General features: G+C 40.5%; 1 protein-coding gene across 2 annotated transcripts in view; it reads right to left on the bottom strand.

Annotated features, from left to right (window-relative positions):
- The window catches only part of LOC115196791 (N-terminal EF-hand calcium-binding protein 2-like), a 131,579-nt gene that overhangs the window by 15,540 nt on the left and 98,436 nt on the right, over positions 1-17,603 (bottom strand). Inside the window, exon 9 of one of the 2 annotated variants that reach the window (XM_029757701.1) lies at positions 5,174-5,230. The exons of the other annotated variant lie outside the window; for it this stretch is intronic. Coding sequence (XP_029613561.1) covers positions 5,174-5,230 — 57 coding nt within the window. The remainder of the gene's footprint in view (positions 1-5,173; positions 5,231-17,603) is intronic. 2 annotated transcript variants of the gene reach the window in all.

Here is a 17,603-nt window from a genome sequence, read left to right as displayed (position 1 = left end):
ATTATTACATTTCCTCTTCCATTCCAGATGGAGAATAAATCAACTATTACCAAGACACATGCAGCATTTACCAGGCTGCCTAAAATAAGGGCTAGGCCCATCATGCTAAATTAAAGTTCATTCAATTTTGTGCCTTTCATTTGTCATCTAGGCTGGTTTTAACAAGACAGCGTGTGGCACAGACAAAAACTCAAACAAAACTAGAAATCCTTGTAACTGTGTATCTCAGCATGAGTTTCCATAAAATAGTAATTGTCTGTGGGGAGATCTATAAAGTGTCATCATTACTGGATGTGAAAATGGGGACATTTCACAAATGGTTATTGACTCTATAAGCTAGTTTGATAGGAAATATTTTGACCACCACTGCAATAAAGATACAAGAGGCCTTATCAATGGCAGTATTAAAATCCATCCATTCATCCCCCTTCTCTCTCTTTATTACCTACATTATTGTGTCTGTCTGTCTGTCTGTCTGTCTGTCTGTCTGTCTGTCTGTCTGTCTGTCTGTCTGTCTGTCTGTCTGTCTGTCTGTCTGTCTGTCTGTCTGTCTGTCTGTCTGTCTGTCTGTCTGTGGGTTTGTGTGTGATTGTACAAGGGTTTGTGTGTGCGTATGGCTCAGGGCAATATCTATATGTAGGCATATGTGTGCACACGAACACATGCAGGCATACATGGAATAATGAAGGCAGTAAGGAATTGAATATATCATGAGATAATAGTGCATGGCTGTGTATATGAGGGTGTGTGTGAAAGAGAATTTGAATGTATGTACGGGAATGTGTCCCCCATAGGGTATGGAAGAAGTTGGCGGAGAACTCAGAGGGGAATCACAGAATTGCACCGTTAACATGGAAACTGGAGAATACCCCCCCCCCCCTTTATTTAACTAGGCAAGTCAGTTAAGAACAAATTCTTATTTACAATGACGGCCTACCCCGGCCAAACCCGGATGACGCTGGGCCAATTGTGCGCCGCCCTATGGGACTCCCAATCATGGCCGGATGTGATACAGCCTGGATTCAAATCAGGGACTGTAGTGACGCCTCTTGCACTGAGATGCTGTGCCTTAGACCGCTGCGCCACTCGGGATTCAGCCGTTGGCCGATTTTCCTTCTTTTCACTCTGTCAATTAGGTTAGTATTGTGGAGTAACAACAACGTTATTAATCCATCCTCAGTTTTCTCCTATCACAGCTATTAAACTCTGTAACTGTTTTTTCTAAAGTCACCATTGGCCTCATGGTAAAATCCCAGAGCGGTTTCCTTCCTCTCCGACAACTGAGTTAGGAAGGACACCTGTATCTTTGTATTGGAAAGGGGTGAATTGATAAACCATCCAAAGTATAATCAATAACTTAACTTTTTTTTTTACCCATCTACCAATAGCTGCCCTTCTTTGCGAGGCGTTGGAAAACCTCCCTGGTCTTTGTGGTTGCATCTGTGTTTGAAATTCACTGCTCGACTGAGGAGTACAGAGGCAGTCATTCAGAAATCATGTAAAACACTATTATTGCATTTTGACATTATGGGGTATTGTGTGTAGGTCAGTGACAAAAAAACAAAACAAAATGTAATCCATTTTAAATTCAGGCTGTAACTCAACAAAATGGTGAAAAAGTCAAGTGGTGTGAATACTTTCTAAATGTACTGTATGTCTCTATATGATGCATGGGAATAAATGGGAACAGATTTCCAAAATTAAAATCACTTGGAGCTGATTTCCTGGTGTTTTTACAATCTTTTATGTCTATTAATGAAAGAAAAAGAAATATAAAAAGAAAAACATATTGGAGAGCCAAATAAAACCATCCGTGGGCCAAATTCGGCCCATAAACTGCTAGTTGGGATCCATGTCCTAGAGAGACAATTCTCTTTCTGCAGTGGTGCATCCCTTCGCACCATAACACCCTCCAAATGAGCAATGCTGCATATCTTTCTCCAATGATTCTCTCTCCTTGTGCCTTTCTCCCCATCCCTCATGGCACAGTGGTTGTTTCGACAAGGGCCAGTGATTTCAGGTCTGCCAATATAAAATAAAGCTGTGTGTGGTCTGGGAGACTATTAACAACTGTGAAGATGCATTTGAAACCCTTAAAGAAACTGCTGACACAATAGATACACTGTGGTGTGATGTACAAGAGCAATGATGCGTTCACACACTGACTCTCTCCCGATGGAGACAGTGCATGTTTGAGCACTGGTCACTCCCACAAGGCTACAGTGAGCAATAACTACTGCTCAGTCCCTCTAACGCCCCGCTTCCTCACCACATAGCTGTTGAGTTTCACATTATGGAATAAACAATTGGAGAGTATATGTACTACCCAGGCTGCACCCAGGGTGAAAAAGGTCAGTCAGAAGTACCACTGTGGTCAGTGCTATATACAGTATCCGCTGTACTGGCTGAAGTTAGGTCAGATAACAGGTCTGCAGCACTGCTCTGTCCCAGGTACAGTATATCATGCTGAACTGGATAATGGAAGGAGAAATACAGTGTGGTCTTTCAGGTAAGGCAGACTGGCCTTTTGTTTTCCTCACAGTCAAACCAGATAAATCAGTGTCAATAATGGGGTTGCTGCATACCGAGTGCTTCTTGAGGGCATGCATCACACCCCCATTTTATGTAAATAAAAGTAAATAACAAATATTTTCCAACATTGCCACCCCCTCTAGGCAAACATGTACAAAACATTGCAATTTCTAAGCAGGCAATCAATATGTAAAATGGAAATGCTTGGCTATTGAAAATCACAATACAGCAAGAAAACAGAAGCCTGAGCATCATTAGCTGTGGCACAATACATTGGAATCATGTCATTAAATAGAGACTAAGGGATATCAAAGAGCTAATAATCAGACCCTACTCATATCTACACTACCGTTCAAAAGTTTGGGGTCACTTATAAATGTCCTTGTTCTTTAAAGAAAAGCATTTGTTTTTGTCCACTAAAATGACATCAAATTGATCAGAAGGCCAGCATCCCGGAGTCGCCTTTTCACTGTTGATGTTGAGACTGGTGTTTTGCGGGTACTATTTAATGAAGCTGCCAGCTGCCACTAGACCCTCTAATGTACTTGTCCTCTTGTTCAGTTGTGCACCGGGGCCTCCCACTCCTCTTTCTATTCTGGTTAGAGACAGTTTGTGCTGTTCTGTGAAGGGGGTAGTACACAGCGCTGTGCCAGATCTTCAGTTTCTTGGCAATTTCTCACATGGAATAGCCTTAATTTCTCAGAACAAGAATAGACTGACGAGTTTCAGAAGAAAGTTCTTTGTTTCTGGCCATTTTGAGCCTGTAATCGAGCCCACAAATTCTGATGCTCCAGATACTCAACTAGTCTAAAGAAGGCCAGTTTTATTGCTTCTTTAATCATAACAACAGTTTTCAGCTGTGCTAACATAATTGCAAAAGGGTTTTCTAATGATCAATTAGCCTTTTAAAATGATAAACCTGTATTAGCTAACACAACATGCCATTTGAACATAGGAGTGATGGCTGCTGATAATGGGCCTCTGTACGCCTATGTAGATATTCCATTAAAAGTCAGCCGTTTCCAGCTACAACAGTCATTTACAACATTAACAATATCTACACTGTATTTCTGACCAATTTGATGTTATTTTAATGGACCAAAAATGTGCTTTTCTTTCAAAAACAAGGAAATGTCTAAGTGACCCCAAACTTTTGAACAGTAGTGTATGTGTGACCTGGGTGCTGGAGAGGAGGGGGAAATTACTGGAACGAGTTAGGTATTTATATTAAGGAACACTGCATAATACACATACAGCAATGGTACCGCATTAATATCAAAATGCCATACAAAATGCTTTCTAAGAGCAATTGCAAGCAAGGATACTCAGTAAGCTATTTCAAGGCATTTCAAATGTGGATGGTGAACTCTGGCACCTCTACTGTGCGTGCTGTTGTAGAAAACATGACTTTAGATTCAATCTTTCTATTCTTGATTGTATGCTGAGTGAATCACTTGCAGTAGTGCTCACAGCACCAAGAAAACCCTGCTGAGAGTATGGTGGGTCAAAAGGTTCAATCTTCTCTCCCACTTTAAGAATACCCGTCGGGCCTACTAATGTGCCCCCATTGAGCATTGGGCACACAAGCGCACATGCAGCTCCACACCAATCAGACTGGCCCAGCTGACAGGTGAAGCCTGCTCTAATCCTATTTGTGAGAGCAAATGATAGCTCTAGACGCTGACAATGATTCATGGGAGAAAAGGAATGATTCAATTTGCTTGGATCCCTCAAGCATCAATAAGGCAGAAGTCAATCAGAGGCAGGTTCCGGGCGGCTTGGTTCAGATTCAGAGCAGGTGCTGCCAGTGGACTGCTGCAGTAGGACCCTAGGAGTGAGCAGGGGAACTGCACTGATGCTCAGATAAAGACACCAGTCCCTATATTATTCCTCAGATTCATCAGACCTCTGATTGTCCCTGTGTGAACTGCCATCTCTCCGTCTTACTCATGGTGACAGTTCTACAAGCCACTGCATCCACATCTCATACAGGCATGCTGACGGAGGGATATATATTTCAAGAACCAGATGGAGAAACTTTTGTCTCTTCAGTAAAAAATAATAATGAAAGGGTCATAAGAGCATAATACCATTTTGGCATTTGGAGAGTATGCTTGTTGCAGACTACACAAACTGTATAGCGACATATGAGTATTTAGTTTTTTTGTTAAGCATGTTTCGGATTGAAAGATAAATAACTTAGCTATACTGTAGGAAACTGTTCAAACTGTTTAACAATTGTTAATATGGAAGCATGAGGCCATAACAACAATATGAACAGAATGTATGTTTGCCCTGAGGTTTCAGGGTCAAATAACCACCCATGGGAGACACTTAAAATACTTAATTTGAACTCAAGCACTGAGTCTGACCACTTTGATAAGAAAAGATAAATAACATGCACTCATGCTTTTCATGCAGGGAGATAAGTCATCTTCTTGGCTGCTTTCTGCTTGAAAGGAGGTGGATATGAGATGCCAATGATTCTCTGTGCAAGCTGGGAGCTTCAGAATGGAGCTCCCAGCTTGGGGGTTGTGAGGGGTAGTGAGGGGTAGCTAAGGGTGGAGCAGCAAACCCCCCGCAGTGCCACAGCCAAACCGTGCCCCCCTACCAGGCTCTCAGGCATAAATATGCTACTTACTGCGCTGGCTGTGCCATCAGTGTCTGTTAGCCTCTGATGCAGGTCAAACCAAACTGTCTGCAACAAGAACCAAAACACAAGAACCACAAGTGGATTAGTGTTAAGCCTAAACTGCAGTGGAACAGAGGCACCCTACTCTGCACTGCACACACCCAGGTGGGCAGGTTTTTTTCCACCTCATATTTCTTATTTGCAATTGTACAGAAATAATGCCTGTTTCTTTTAATCCGAACTCAAGACTTGCCTTGATACTGTTCTGATGACAATTGATCACTAAGCTGAATGAATATCAGTGTTGGGGAAGCTACTCTGAAAATGTAGTTTACCAAGCTACCAATTACTTCACACTGAAATAAGTTAAGCTACACTACAGCTACCCTTAATAAAAATACACTTTACTTAACTAAACTTACTTTGGAAAAGTTGTTAACTACAACCAAACTACTTAGTGAAAAATGATCATATCTATATCTAAAATGTCATGGACTACAAATTGCAAGAACAGTTCACTCTGGAGTCAGATGTTAACAGAATGTGTAATTTAGCCTATAAAACACAAAAAGTTAGAATTAGGCACACAAAAAGTGTTTCAAGCAAGAATTAGGCAGGTCTAATGCCGAGAAATAAAGGAAACTCTTGCTTACTTCATCTATATTTAATTTTTTCTAAAAAAGTAGTGTGTAGTTCCAGTAGTTAGCTATTAGTTGAGAAGTTAATAAAAACTGCAGTAACTAAGGGGGTCATGAATTATACTTTTATTGCTGCTTTATTACCTCTTTATTACAGTTAACAAACTGTCAAACTATCCCCCTATTTGTTTCTAGAACAGATTTTTAATGTAATTTGTTAATTTTTTATTTCACCTTTATTTAACCAGGTAGGCTAGTTGAGAACAAGTTCTCATTTACAACTGCGACCTGGCCAAGATAAAGCAAAGCAGTGTGACACAGACAACAACAGAGTTACACATGGAGTAAACAATAAACAAGCCAATAACACAATAAACAAGTCAATGACACAGTAGAAAAAAAGAAAGTCTATATACAGTGTGTGCAAAAGGCATGAGGTAGGCAATAAATGAAGGAAATGTTTGCTTTCTATTTGAGCAGAAATCTGCCTTGGATACTGTGACACGCTATATCGCTTAGCTCGCTAATATACTCACAGATCTGTTGAGGAAAATGTTACACTGCAGAGAGGGTAGCTATCATATAGTATAATGTGGAACGGCCTTATAAACCATTTAATATAGAATCACAGAGATCTTAATCAGAGATGAGCATCTCCGACTGCAGGAAAATGTCAAGCCCAGAAAAACCCATCACTGTATTACAGAGCTATATTTCCAATCACATAATGAAGGAAAATAACACCCCAAAACAATATTTTGGTATTTGTTTCATTAGTCCATTGATAACATAGTCCCAAAATGTTTTGAATGTCAGCAATCAAGTTTTCAAAATGTATAACTTTCAAAATACGGAAAGACAGCATCCTACCGGCTGTATTTCTGTACTTAGAAAGTTACATATCTTGAAAACTTGATGACATAGAAAACATTTTGGGACTATATCAACAACGGACTAATGAAACCAAAACCAAAATATCGTTTTTGGGTTCAGTTGCACACACTGAATGCCCTGATTTCTATAGTTATGTCTGATCTAGTCATTGTATATTATCTGCAGGATGATTTTAACCAGAGGTGACCTCAAGCCCATCCCAGATGTGTGAAGGATCCTTGTCATCAGAGCTCTTGTTGTCTGTAGAATGCTGTGGAATGCTGTAGAGTGCTCGCCTGCTGGTGCAGGAATCATCATTTCCTTTCCCCGTTGTGTCATTGTAAGTGCCTCAATCACCGTGGCAACTGGAGCACCAGCATCCGTTCTTTCTCCAGCAGCCCTCAAAATGCTACAGATGAAGGATCTTAATTTGATCACTATTTTGTTGCTGAGAATTTAAAGCAGAATTTAAAGCAGTGATAGGAGAAAGTTGCCTGGATCAACTGAGTAAAGTTACAATGCCATTAGCAATGCAGGCATTCTGTGGCCTATTCATCTGAAATCTAGTTTACAGGAGGCCACATAAGACAGAGCCAATACATTACATGAGACAAACTGTGATGAGTAAGTTATGGACTGCAACTATTGAAAACTAAAAAAAATTCACATTCTGTGGTGTTTCTGAAGCTACTCTCATCTATCCGATGGGAGTGGAGTGAAACACTGTATTGTATAGCAGTTTCCTTCCGACAAATGTCTTACTGAGTGTACATTGGTGCATAATGATGAACAGACTTAACGCAGATGTGTCTGAATGTGGGTTGAGACCCTGGATTATCTTTCATACAGCACCAGATACTGTACAGATGTAGGATCTTAATTTGAGCCAGTCTGCTAAATTACAGCAGAAAAATAATCCTGCAGCAACAGGAAGTGTGAATTATGATGTGGATTATAATTAAGGCTGCAATATGTAATGACCCGACCAAATTCACATAGACATGTGAGTTATAGATCTGTCATTCTCGTTGAAAGCTAGTCTAAGAAGCTGCAGATCTGTTCTTTGTGCGCTATTTCTATGCTTCTCGTTCTTAAGTTTCTTCTTTGTATCTTTTACTTCCGGTTTTATACACCAGCTTCAAAAAGGTGAAAATACTATATTTTTGGTTATTGAAAATACACTACAAGTTTGTATTTTCCTGCTGTGCAGGAAAATTCTCAGCAACAAAATAGTGATCAAATTAGTATCCTTCATCTGTAGCAATATGAGGGCTGCTGGAGAAAGAAAGGATGCTGGTGCTCCAGTTGCCACGGTGATTGAGGCATTTATAATGACACAACGGGGAAAGGAAATGATGCTTCCTGAACCAGCAGGCGAGCACTCTACAGCATTCCACAGCATTCTAAAGATAACAAGAGCTCTGATGACAAGGATCCTTCACACATCTGGGATGGGCTTGAGGTCACCTCTGGTTAAAATCATCCCGCTAAAAATATACAATGACTAGATCAGACATAACTATAGCAATCAGGGCATTCAGTGTGTGCAAATAAGTCACAATATATGGGACTAACAAATTTAAAGCATATGCCTGGTTTGAAGGAGAAATCCAGAAAAGTACATTCATGACTACAATCACAGACGGTGATAGCATGGACATAGCTGAGGGGACTACTACTTTGATCTCGTGAGACAGAAGACAACTCAATTTGTGCAATGCATGTTAGTCATACCGGCATCCAGTAAACAAGATTCTCACTCTGTTCGAAACACTTTTGTGATACATTTTTTCCACATCCATAAATTTGTACAGCCCCTCTCCCATAACATGGATAATAAGCACTTGTGGCAAACAGCGCAGCCCGCTGCGAATACACATTTTCTGTGAGGGAACGTTTGTCTGATTCCACCAAATCCATCCCGCCAGACGTGCAGTACAGTTGACTAGCCCTGTGACACAGAAGGTCTCCCTAGGAAGACCTAAAAATCCTCCCTTTAGGAATCTTCACTGGGATCTGACAGTGCCTTCCTTGTTCTCTCAGGGGCGCTTCATCGAGCGTGGAATAAAACTGTTCAGCTATTCTTAGCTGCTGCAATAAGAACTTGCCTGCCTGCCAGATACAACAGAATTAACTGGAGACTCCATTAGTCTACCATGCTCACTGCATACAAGACATGGGCAACGGAGAGAGACAAAGAGCGGAGCGAGTGAGAGAGGAGAGAGAATGAAAGAGAGAGAGAGACACAGATAAAGCCTGAGGGAATGAGTGAGGGAAGACAGCGTGGAGAAGGGGAGAGGGCATGAGGGAGAAGAAGAGTGCAAGGGAGAGAGGGAGGGATGAGTGAAAGAAATAGCAAGACATATTGCAATAGTTTGGATGTCAGGGCTCTATAATTGCTTTCTTTGTCTCTTTCTTTTGCTCTCCCTCACTCTCTTCTCTCATCCCTTCCCTTTCCACCATCTTCCTATTGCGGATTGCGTTCTAAAAGGTCGTCACTAATTCCCACAGCCACAAAGTCATAAACCCCACTTATTTATACAATTTATCTTCTTAAAATCAGATTTTTTTAAACCTTAACCACACTGCGAACATTAAGCCTAAATCTAACCTTAAATTAAGAATTTTCATGAATTTTTACAATATAGACAATTTGGACTTTATGGCCCTTGACCTTTTTTTAAAAAACTTTTTTTATATCTTCTTCAGTCAAGTTAATTACCTCATTAGCTAGCTAGCTAGCAACCTGATAACTTTACCAGTAGTATATCCGAACATTTGGGGGCACAGTAAGAATGGAAAAGGGATAGCTTCTTCAGGAGATCAATGGTCATAGCAATGAATAAATGAATGACTGATCACTTGCATGTTGTAGTCACAAACTTGACACTCTTAAAAAGGCAGTGTACAATTTTTAATGTAATCATCTCAAATTTGTGCTTTTACATAATGTAGAAACCTAATATTCCACAAATGTCTTTTTAATTTCAATGATAAGTATTTTTATGAAGAGTTTTACATTTTTTATAATAAACAAATGTATTTACAGAGTTACAAATGAGCTTCGATGGCACAACATGTGCTTCAGAAGTAGCTAGAATTCATATAGGCCTGGGCTGTTCAATGTCAGTGCTGGTGGGTAATAGATGGTGCCGACAGACATGACAGCTCTGCTTCTAGCTCCTAAGCAACTTTGCAGTATTTTCTTTTTTTTGTGTGTTATTTCTTACATTATTAGCCCAGAATGTTTTTTTTGTGTTATTACATACAGCCGGAAATAACATTTGGATATCAGAGTGGTGGTAACTCACCAGCATTACGACCATGAATACGTTTTTCCCGAATTGGATTCTTTGTTCGCACCCCCCAGAGCAATTGAACTTATTCCAGAGTCTGCTCCAAGACGCCGCCGGCGGAGAAGAGGTATTCGGAGTGGACTTCTAATCCGACTCAGGAGGCGGGCACACCATCCACCGCTTCTGAGTATATTGCTCGCTAATGTTCAGTCCCTGGACAATAAAGTAGACAAGCTCAGGGCGAGGGTCTACATCCAGACAGACATCAGGGACTAACATACTCTGTTTCACAGAATCATGGCTCTCTCCAGATATACTGTCACCTGTCCAGACAGCCAGCTGGGTTCTCAGTACATCGTGTAGACAAGAATAAAGAACTCTCGGGGAAGAAGAAGGGCGGTGGTGTATGTTTCATGATTAATAACTCATGGTGTGATTCTGATAACGTACAGAAACTCAAGTCCTTTTGTTCACCCGACCTAGAATACCTTACAATCAAATGCCGACCGTATTACATGCAAAGAGAATTCTCATTGGTTATAGTCACAGCTGTGTATATTCCCCCTCAAGCCGATACCATGACGGCCCTCAAGGAACTACACTGGAGATTATGCAAACCACATATCCTAAGGCCACATTTATTGTAGCTGAGGATTAAAGGATATGCGCAAATTTGAGGAAAACGCTACCGAAGTTCTATCAACACATTGACTGTAGTACTAACGCTGGGAAAAAACTCGACCAGTGCTATTCTCTCTTCCAGGATGCCTACAAGGCCCTCCCCCGCCCTACCTTTGGAAAATCAGATCATGACTCCATTTTTCAATGGATCCTGGACTTCCTGACGGGCCGCCCCCAGGTGGTGAAGGTAGGAAACAACACCTCCACTTCACTGATTCTCAACACAGGGGCCCCACAAGGGTGCGTGCTCAGCCCCCTCTTGTACTCCCTGTTCACCCATGACTGGCCACACACGCATCCAACTCAATCATCAAGTTTGCAGATGACACAACCATAGTAGGCCTGATTACCAACAATGAAGAAAAGAAGGCCCTGGCAGAGAGGTGCCAGGAAAATAACATCTCCCTCAACATCAACAAAACGAAGGAGCTGATCGTGGACTTCAGGAGACAGCATAGGGAGCACGCCCCCATCCACATTGACGGGACCACAGTGGAGAACGTGAAAAGCTTCAAGTTCCTCGGCGTACACATCACTGACGATCTGAAATTGTCCCCATACACAGACAGTGTGGTGAAGAAGGCGCAACAACCTCAGGAGGCTGAAGAAATTTGGCTTGGCTACTAAGACCTTCACAAACTTTTACAGATGCACAATTGAGCACATCCTGTCGGCCTGAAACGGCAACTGCACCACCTGCAACCGCAGGGCTCTCCAGAGGGTGGTGTGTTCTGCTAAACGTATCACCGGGGGCACACTGCCTGCCCTCCAGGACACCTACGGCCCCCAATGTCACAGGAAGGCCAAAAAGATCATCAAGGACATCAACCACCCGAGCCACGGCCTGTTCACCCCACTATCATCCAGAAGGCGAGGTCAGTACAGGTGCATCAAAGCTGGGACTGAGAGAATGAAAAACAGATTTTATTTCAAGACCATCAGACTGTTAAATAGCCATCACTAGCTGTCTACCACACGGTTACTCAATCCTGCACCTTAGAGGCTGCTGCCCTATATACATAGACATGGAATCACTGGTCACTTTAATAATGGAACACTAGTCACTTTAACAATGTTTACAAACTGCTTTACTCATTTCATTGGTATATACTGTATTCTATTCTACTGTATTTTAGTCAATGACACTCCGACATTGCTCGTCCTAATATTTACAGTTGAAGTCCGAAGTTTACATACACCTTAGCCAAATACATTTCAACTCAGTTTTTCACAATTCCTGAGATATAATCTGAGTAAAAATTCCCTGTTTTAGGTCAGTTAGGATCACCACATTATTTTAAGAATGTGAAATGTCAGAATAATAGCAGAGAGAATGATTTATTTCAGCCTTTATGTCTTTCATCACATTCCCAGTGGGTCAGAAGTTTACATACACTCAATTGGTATTTGGTAGCATTGCCTTTAAATTGTCTAACTTGGGTCAAAAGTTTTGGGTAGCCTTCCTCAAGCTTCCCACAATAAGTTGGGTGAGTTATGGCCCATTCCTCCTGACAGAGCTGGTGTAACTGAGTCAGGTTTGTAGGCCTCCTTGCTCGCACACGCTTTTTCAGTTCTGCACACAAATGTTCTATAGGATTGAGGTCAAGGCTTTGTGATGGCCACTCCAATACCTTGACTTTGTTGTCCTTAAGCCATTTTGCCACAACTTTGGAAGTATGCTTGGGGTCATTGTCCATTGGGAAGACCCATTTGCGAGCAAGCTTTAACTTCCTGACTGATGTCTTGAGATGTTGCTTCAATATATCTACATAATTGTCCTACCTCATGATGCCATCTATTTTGTGAAGTGCACCAGTCCCTTCTGCAGCAAAGCACCCCAATAACATGAAGCTACCACCGCCGTGCTTCACGGTTGGGATGGTGTTCTTCAGCTTGCAAGCCTCCCCCTTTTTCCTTCAAACATAACAATGGTCATTATTGTCAAACAGTTCTATTTTTGTTTCATCAGACCAGAGGACATTTCTCCAAAAACTACGATCTTTGTCCTCATGTGCAGTTGCAAACAGTAGTCTGGCTTTTTTATGGCGGTTTTGGAGCAGTGGCATCTTCCTTGCTGAGTGGCCTTTCAGGTGATGTCGATATAGGACTTGTTTATCTGTGGATATAGATACCTTGGTACCTGTTTCCTCCAGCATCTCTTTTGCTGTTGTTCTGGGATTGATTTGCACTTTTCGCACCAAAGTACGTTCATCTCTAGGAGACAGAACGCGTCTCATTCCTGAGTGGTATGACGGCTGTGTGGTCCCATGGTGTTTATACTTGCGTACTATTGTTTGTACAGATGAATGTGGTACCTTCAGGCATTTGGAAATTGCTCCCAAGGATGAACCAGACTTGTGGAGGTCTAAAATTGTTTTTCTGAGTTCTTGGCTGATTTCTTTTGATTTTCACATGATGTCAAGCAAAGAGGCACTGAGTTTGAAGGTATGCCTTGAAATACATCCACAGGTACACCTCCCCTTCACTCAAATTATGGAAATCAGCTTATCAGAAGCTTCTAAAGCCATGACATAATTTTCTGGAATTTTCCAAGCTGTTTAAAGGCACAGTTAACTTAGTGTATGTGAACTTCTGACCCACTGGAATTGTGATACAGTGAATTATAAGTGAAATAATCTGTCTGTAAACAATTGTTGGAAAAATTACTTGTGTCATGCACAAAGTAGATGTCCTCACCGACTTGCCAAAACTATAGTTTGTTAACAAGAAATTTGTGGAGTGGTTGAAAAACGAGTTTTAATGACTCCAACGTAAGTGTATGTAAACTTCCGACTTATTTTTTTATATTTGTGTATATTGTTGAGAATAGTTAGATATTTCTGCACTGTTGGAGCTTGGAACACAAGCATTTCGCTACACCTGCAATAACATCTGCTACAGGGTTGGGTAGGTTACTTTCTAAATGTAATCCGTCACAGTTACCCGTCCAAAATTGTAATCAGTAATGTAACTTTTGGATTATCCAAACTCAGTAATGTAATATGATTACATTCAGTTACTTTTAGATTACTTTCCCCTCAAGAGAAGACAACAATGTATATTACCAATTGAACAATATCTATTGCAGGATAAATCAATGTTAAAGTTTACATAGCTTGCCATATATGGATGTTACATTTTACTTTATGGCTTGGTTATGTAGGCTTCTTCCAACCCATCACTTTCTACTACATATACAGTACCAGTCAAAAGTTTGGACACACCTACTTATTCAAGGTTTTTCTTTATTTTTACTATTTTCTACATTGTAGAATAATAGTGAAGACATTTTCTATGAAATAACATATGGAATCATCTAGTAACCAAAAAAGTGTTAAACAAATCAAAATATCTTTTAGATTTGAGTTTCTTCAAAGTTGCCACCCTTTGCCTTGATGACAGCTTTGCACACGCTTGGTATTCTCTCAACCAGCTTCACCTGGAATGCTTTTCCAACAGTCTTGAAGTAGTTCCCACATATGCTGAGCACTTGTTGGATGCTTTTCCTTCTCTCTGTGGTGCAACTAATCCCAAACCATCTGAATTGTGTTGAGGTCGGGTGATTGTGGAGGCCAGGTCTTCTGATGCAGCACTCCATCACTCTCCTTCTTGGTCAAATAGCTCTTACACAGCCTGGAGGAGTGTTGGGTCATTGTCCTGTTGAAAAACAAATGATAGTCCCACTAAGCGCAAACCAGATGGGATGGTGTATCGCTGCAGAATGCTGTGGTAGTGATGCTGGTTAAGTGTGCCTTGAATTCTAAATAAATCACAGACAGTGTCACCAGCAAAGCACCCCCACACCATCACACCTACTCCTCCATGCTTCACGGTGGGAACCACACATGCAGAGATCATCCATTAAACTACTCTGCGTCTAACAAAGACACGGCGGTTGAAACCAAAAATCTGAAATTTGGACTCATCAGACCAAAGGACAGATTTCCACCGGTCTAATGTCCATTGCTCGTGTTTCTTGGCCCAAGCAAGTCTCTTCTTATTGGTGTCCTTTAGTAGTGGTTTCTTTGCAGCAATTCGACCATGAAGGCGTGATTCAAGTAGTCTCCCCTAAACAGTTGATGTTGAGATGTGTCTGTTACTTGAACTCTGTGAAGCATTTATTTCTGGCTGCAATTTCTGAGGCTGGTAATTCTAAATGAACTTATCCTCTGCTGCAGAGGTAACTCTGAGTCTTCCTTTCCTGTGGCGGTCCTCATGAGAGCCAGTTTCATCATAGTCCTTGATCGTTTTTGTGACTGCACTTGAAGAAACTTTCAAAGTTCTTGACATTTTTCGGATTGACTGACCTTCATGTCTTAAAGAAATTATTAGACTGTCGTTTCTCTTTGCTTATTTGAGCTGTTCTTGCCATAATATGGACTTGATCTTTTACCAAATAGGGCTATCTTCTGTATACCACTGCTACCTTGTCACAACACAACTGATTGGCTCAAACTCATTAAGATGGAAAGAAATTCCACAAATTAACTTTTAACAAGGGACAACTGTTAATTGAAATGCATTCCATGAAGCTGGTTGAGAGAATGCCAAGAGTGAGCAAATCTGTCATGAAGTTAAAGGGTGGCCACTTTGAAGAATTGTGTTGTGTTGTGACAATCTCAAATATAAAATATATTTTGATTTGTTTAACCATTTTTTGGTTACAAATGATTCCATATGTGTTATTTCATAGTTTTGATGCCTTCACTATTATTCTACAATGTAATGGAATGAGTAGGTGTGTCCAAACTTTTGACTGGTACTGTAATAATACGATTAAATTATATATTTACATTAAAAACCAAAGTCTATTAGAATTCCAGTCCTTCCAATAAATGTCATACCCCTTGATCTTCAATAATATTGTTTTACCTGAGCATAACCCCAAATCTAAGGACTTGTTAGCCAGAACAACTCTGTTGTTTATGATTTTGTTGTCTTGGAGGACTGATTGGGCTCATTGATTCGAGATGAAAAATAAATGATGCGCTCATGGAATTGCATGCTTTGAGTGCTACTGAAAAGTGCTATTTCCATGTAAAAATGAACGTCATATGCTGCATTTGCTATTGGCCTCTTGTTCACCTTTTTGTTGATGACACTTTGATATCTTGGTAATATACAGCTGTTTAAAGGGCACATCCACAGATGAAACAATAACAAAATGGACGCCCCGCATCTGTTTTAGTAAAACGCTGAGGGATGGACCTGGAGAAATGTAACCACGCTCAGATTGATAGACAGAGCTATGGTGATATCAAAATGATTGTTTTAACTATGCCATAGGCTATAAAATTTACAATGTTTACAAACATTGGGGGAAAACAAGCTTATTTTTTGGTTCTCATGGAGTGTAACAGTTGAACTTAGCTCATGAGGCATTTATAAGTTATATTCTTCAAGGATGCTGATAATATATATATATCCATTATATATCCATATATCCATTGATTCTTGAAGAATATATATATATAATTTATAAGTCCAAAAATGGATGTAGCAACTAAAGATTGCCCCTTTAAGTGTGCCAAAACTGTGCGAGTTTGAGCATGTGTCTATAGGCCACATGCTCAAACTCGCACACTTTTGACAGCCTTAAAAAATAAAATATTCATTATGAATTAGATTGAGCAATAAAAGCCCCACTTTTATTCCATAGGCTGGGATCTGCACTATGTAGCTTTTGCAAGAGCGCATTTTCACTGGCATTCCACTGGTTTCAAAAACAATGATTGATAATCAGCTTAAACTTCTTGAATTCAACCATTATTGGGTTTAAATACACATTTAGATTTGTGAACAACCATCCACAACAACCACAATCCGTAAAGGCGTAAATAGCTAAATGAGAGAGCAGCAGTGTGATTCACATCAATGAGCTATGGAGATATCCATAATAAGTGATATCCGTATCGCCATAGACTACACCACTGCTGTCATCCTTACCTCCATGCGTTTATTCAAATTGGATAATCTTTGGATGCCGACAGCAGTTGCACCATTGGAAGACATAGTTTGGACTGTAGCCTATAAAAGCCTATTCCTGCTCTTTTCCCGCGATCCATCAAACACATTTGGTGTGTCATCATAGTGGTCTCTGAATTCTGGTCAGACTCGCTCAGGTGGAACAAACTTAAATTTGTGCCTTTTTCAATGCTGATTTGAATGTCATTGAGAAACAGAGAAGTGTCAAAGATTTTTTTTCACAAACATCCTTTCTGAATTTAAAAGTAATCCTCAAAGTAATCATCTAGTTTTTAAAAAGTATCTGTAATCTGATAAATTTGGAGAGGAAAGTGTCTAGAAACAGAAAGTTATTAGAGCAGATGTTTACACTATAAACAGTCTGTGTCCTAATTTCAGGTTATATAATTACCATCATTCTTACCCCAGCACTCATTGGCACCCTTTCTGCTTTTTCAAAACCTACCGTGCTATCTGACTACAGCCATAGATACCTCAGTCTGAGATTCAGAATATCAACAAGTGTCATTTTGACACCAAAACTTCCAGATCAGTAACATTCCATCCAGAATGCAATGTAGATTGTGTTCCTGTGTGGCACAGTTGGTTAGCTCTATGACTAGACTCAAGGTTGTTGTGATAGCTCTGTGACTAGACTCAAGGTTGTTGTTGTGATAGCTCTGTGACTAGACTCAAGGTTGTTGTTGTGATAGCTCTGTGACTAGACTCAGGGTTGTTGTTGTGATAGCTTTGTGACTAGACTCAAGGTTGTTGTTGTGATAGCTCTGTGACTAGACTCAAGGTTGTTGTTGTGATAGCTCTGTGACTAGACTCAAGGTTGTTGTTGTGATAGCTCTGTGACTAGACTCAAGGTTGTTGTTGTGATAGCTCTGTGACTAGACTCAGGGTTGTTGTTGTGATAGCTTTGTGACTAGACTCAAGGTTGTTTTTGTGATAGCTCTGTGACTAGACTCAAGGTTGTTGTTG

Source organism: Salmo trutta, chromosome 7, assembly GCF_901001165.1.
Source record: "Salmo trutta chromosome 7, fSalTru1.1, whole genome shotgun sequence".
NCBI lineage: Eukaryota > Metazoa > Chordata > Actinopteri > Salmoniformes > Salmonidae > Salmo > Salmo trutta.
The sequence above is the reverse complement of the archived record's forward strand: the minus strand, read 5'-3'. Positions and strand labels throughout refer to the sequence as shown.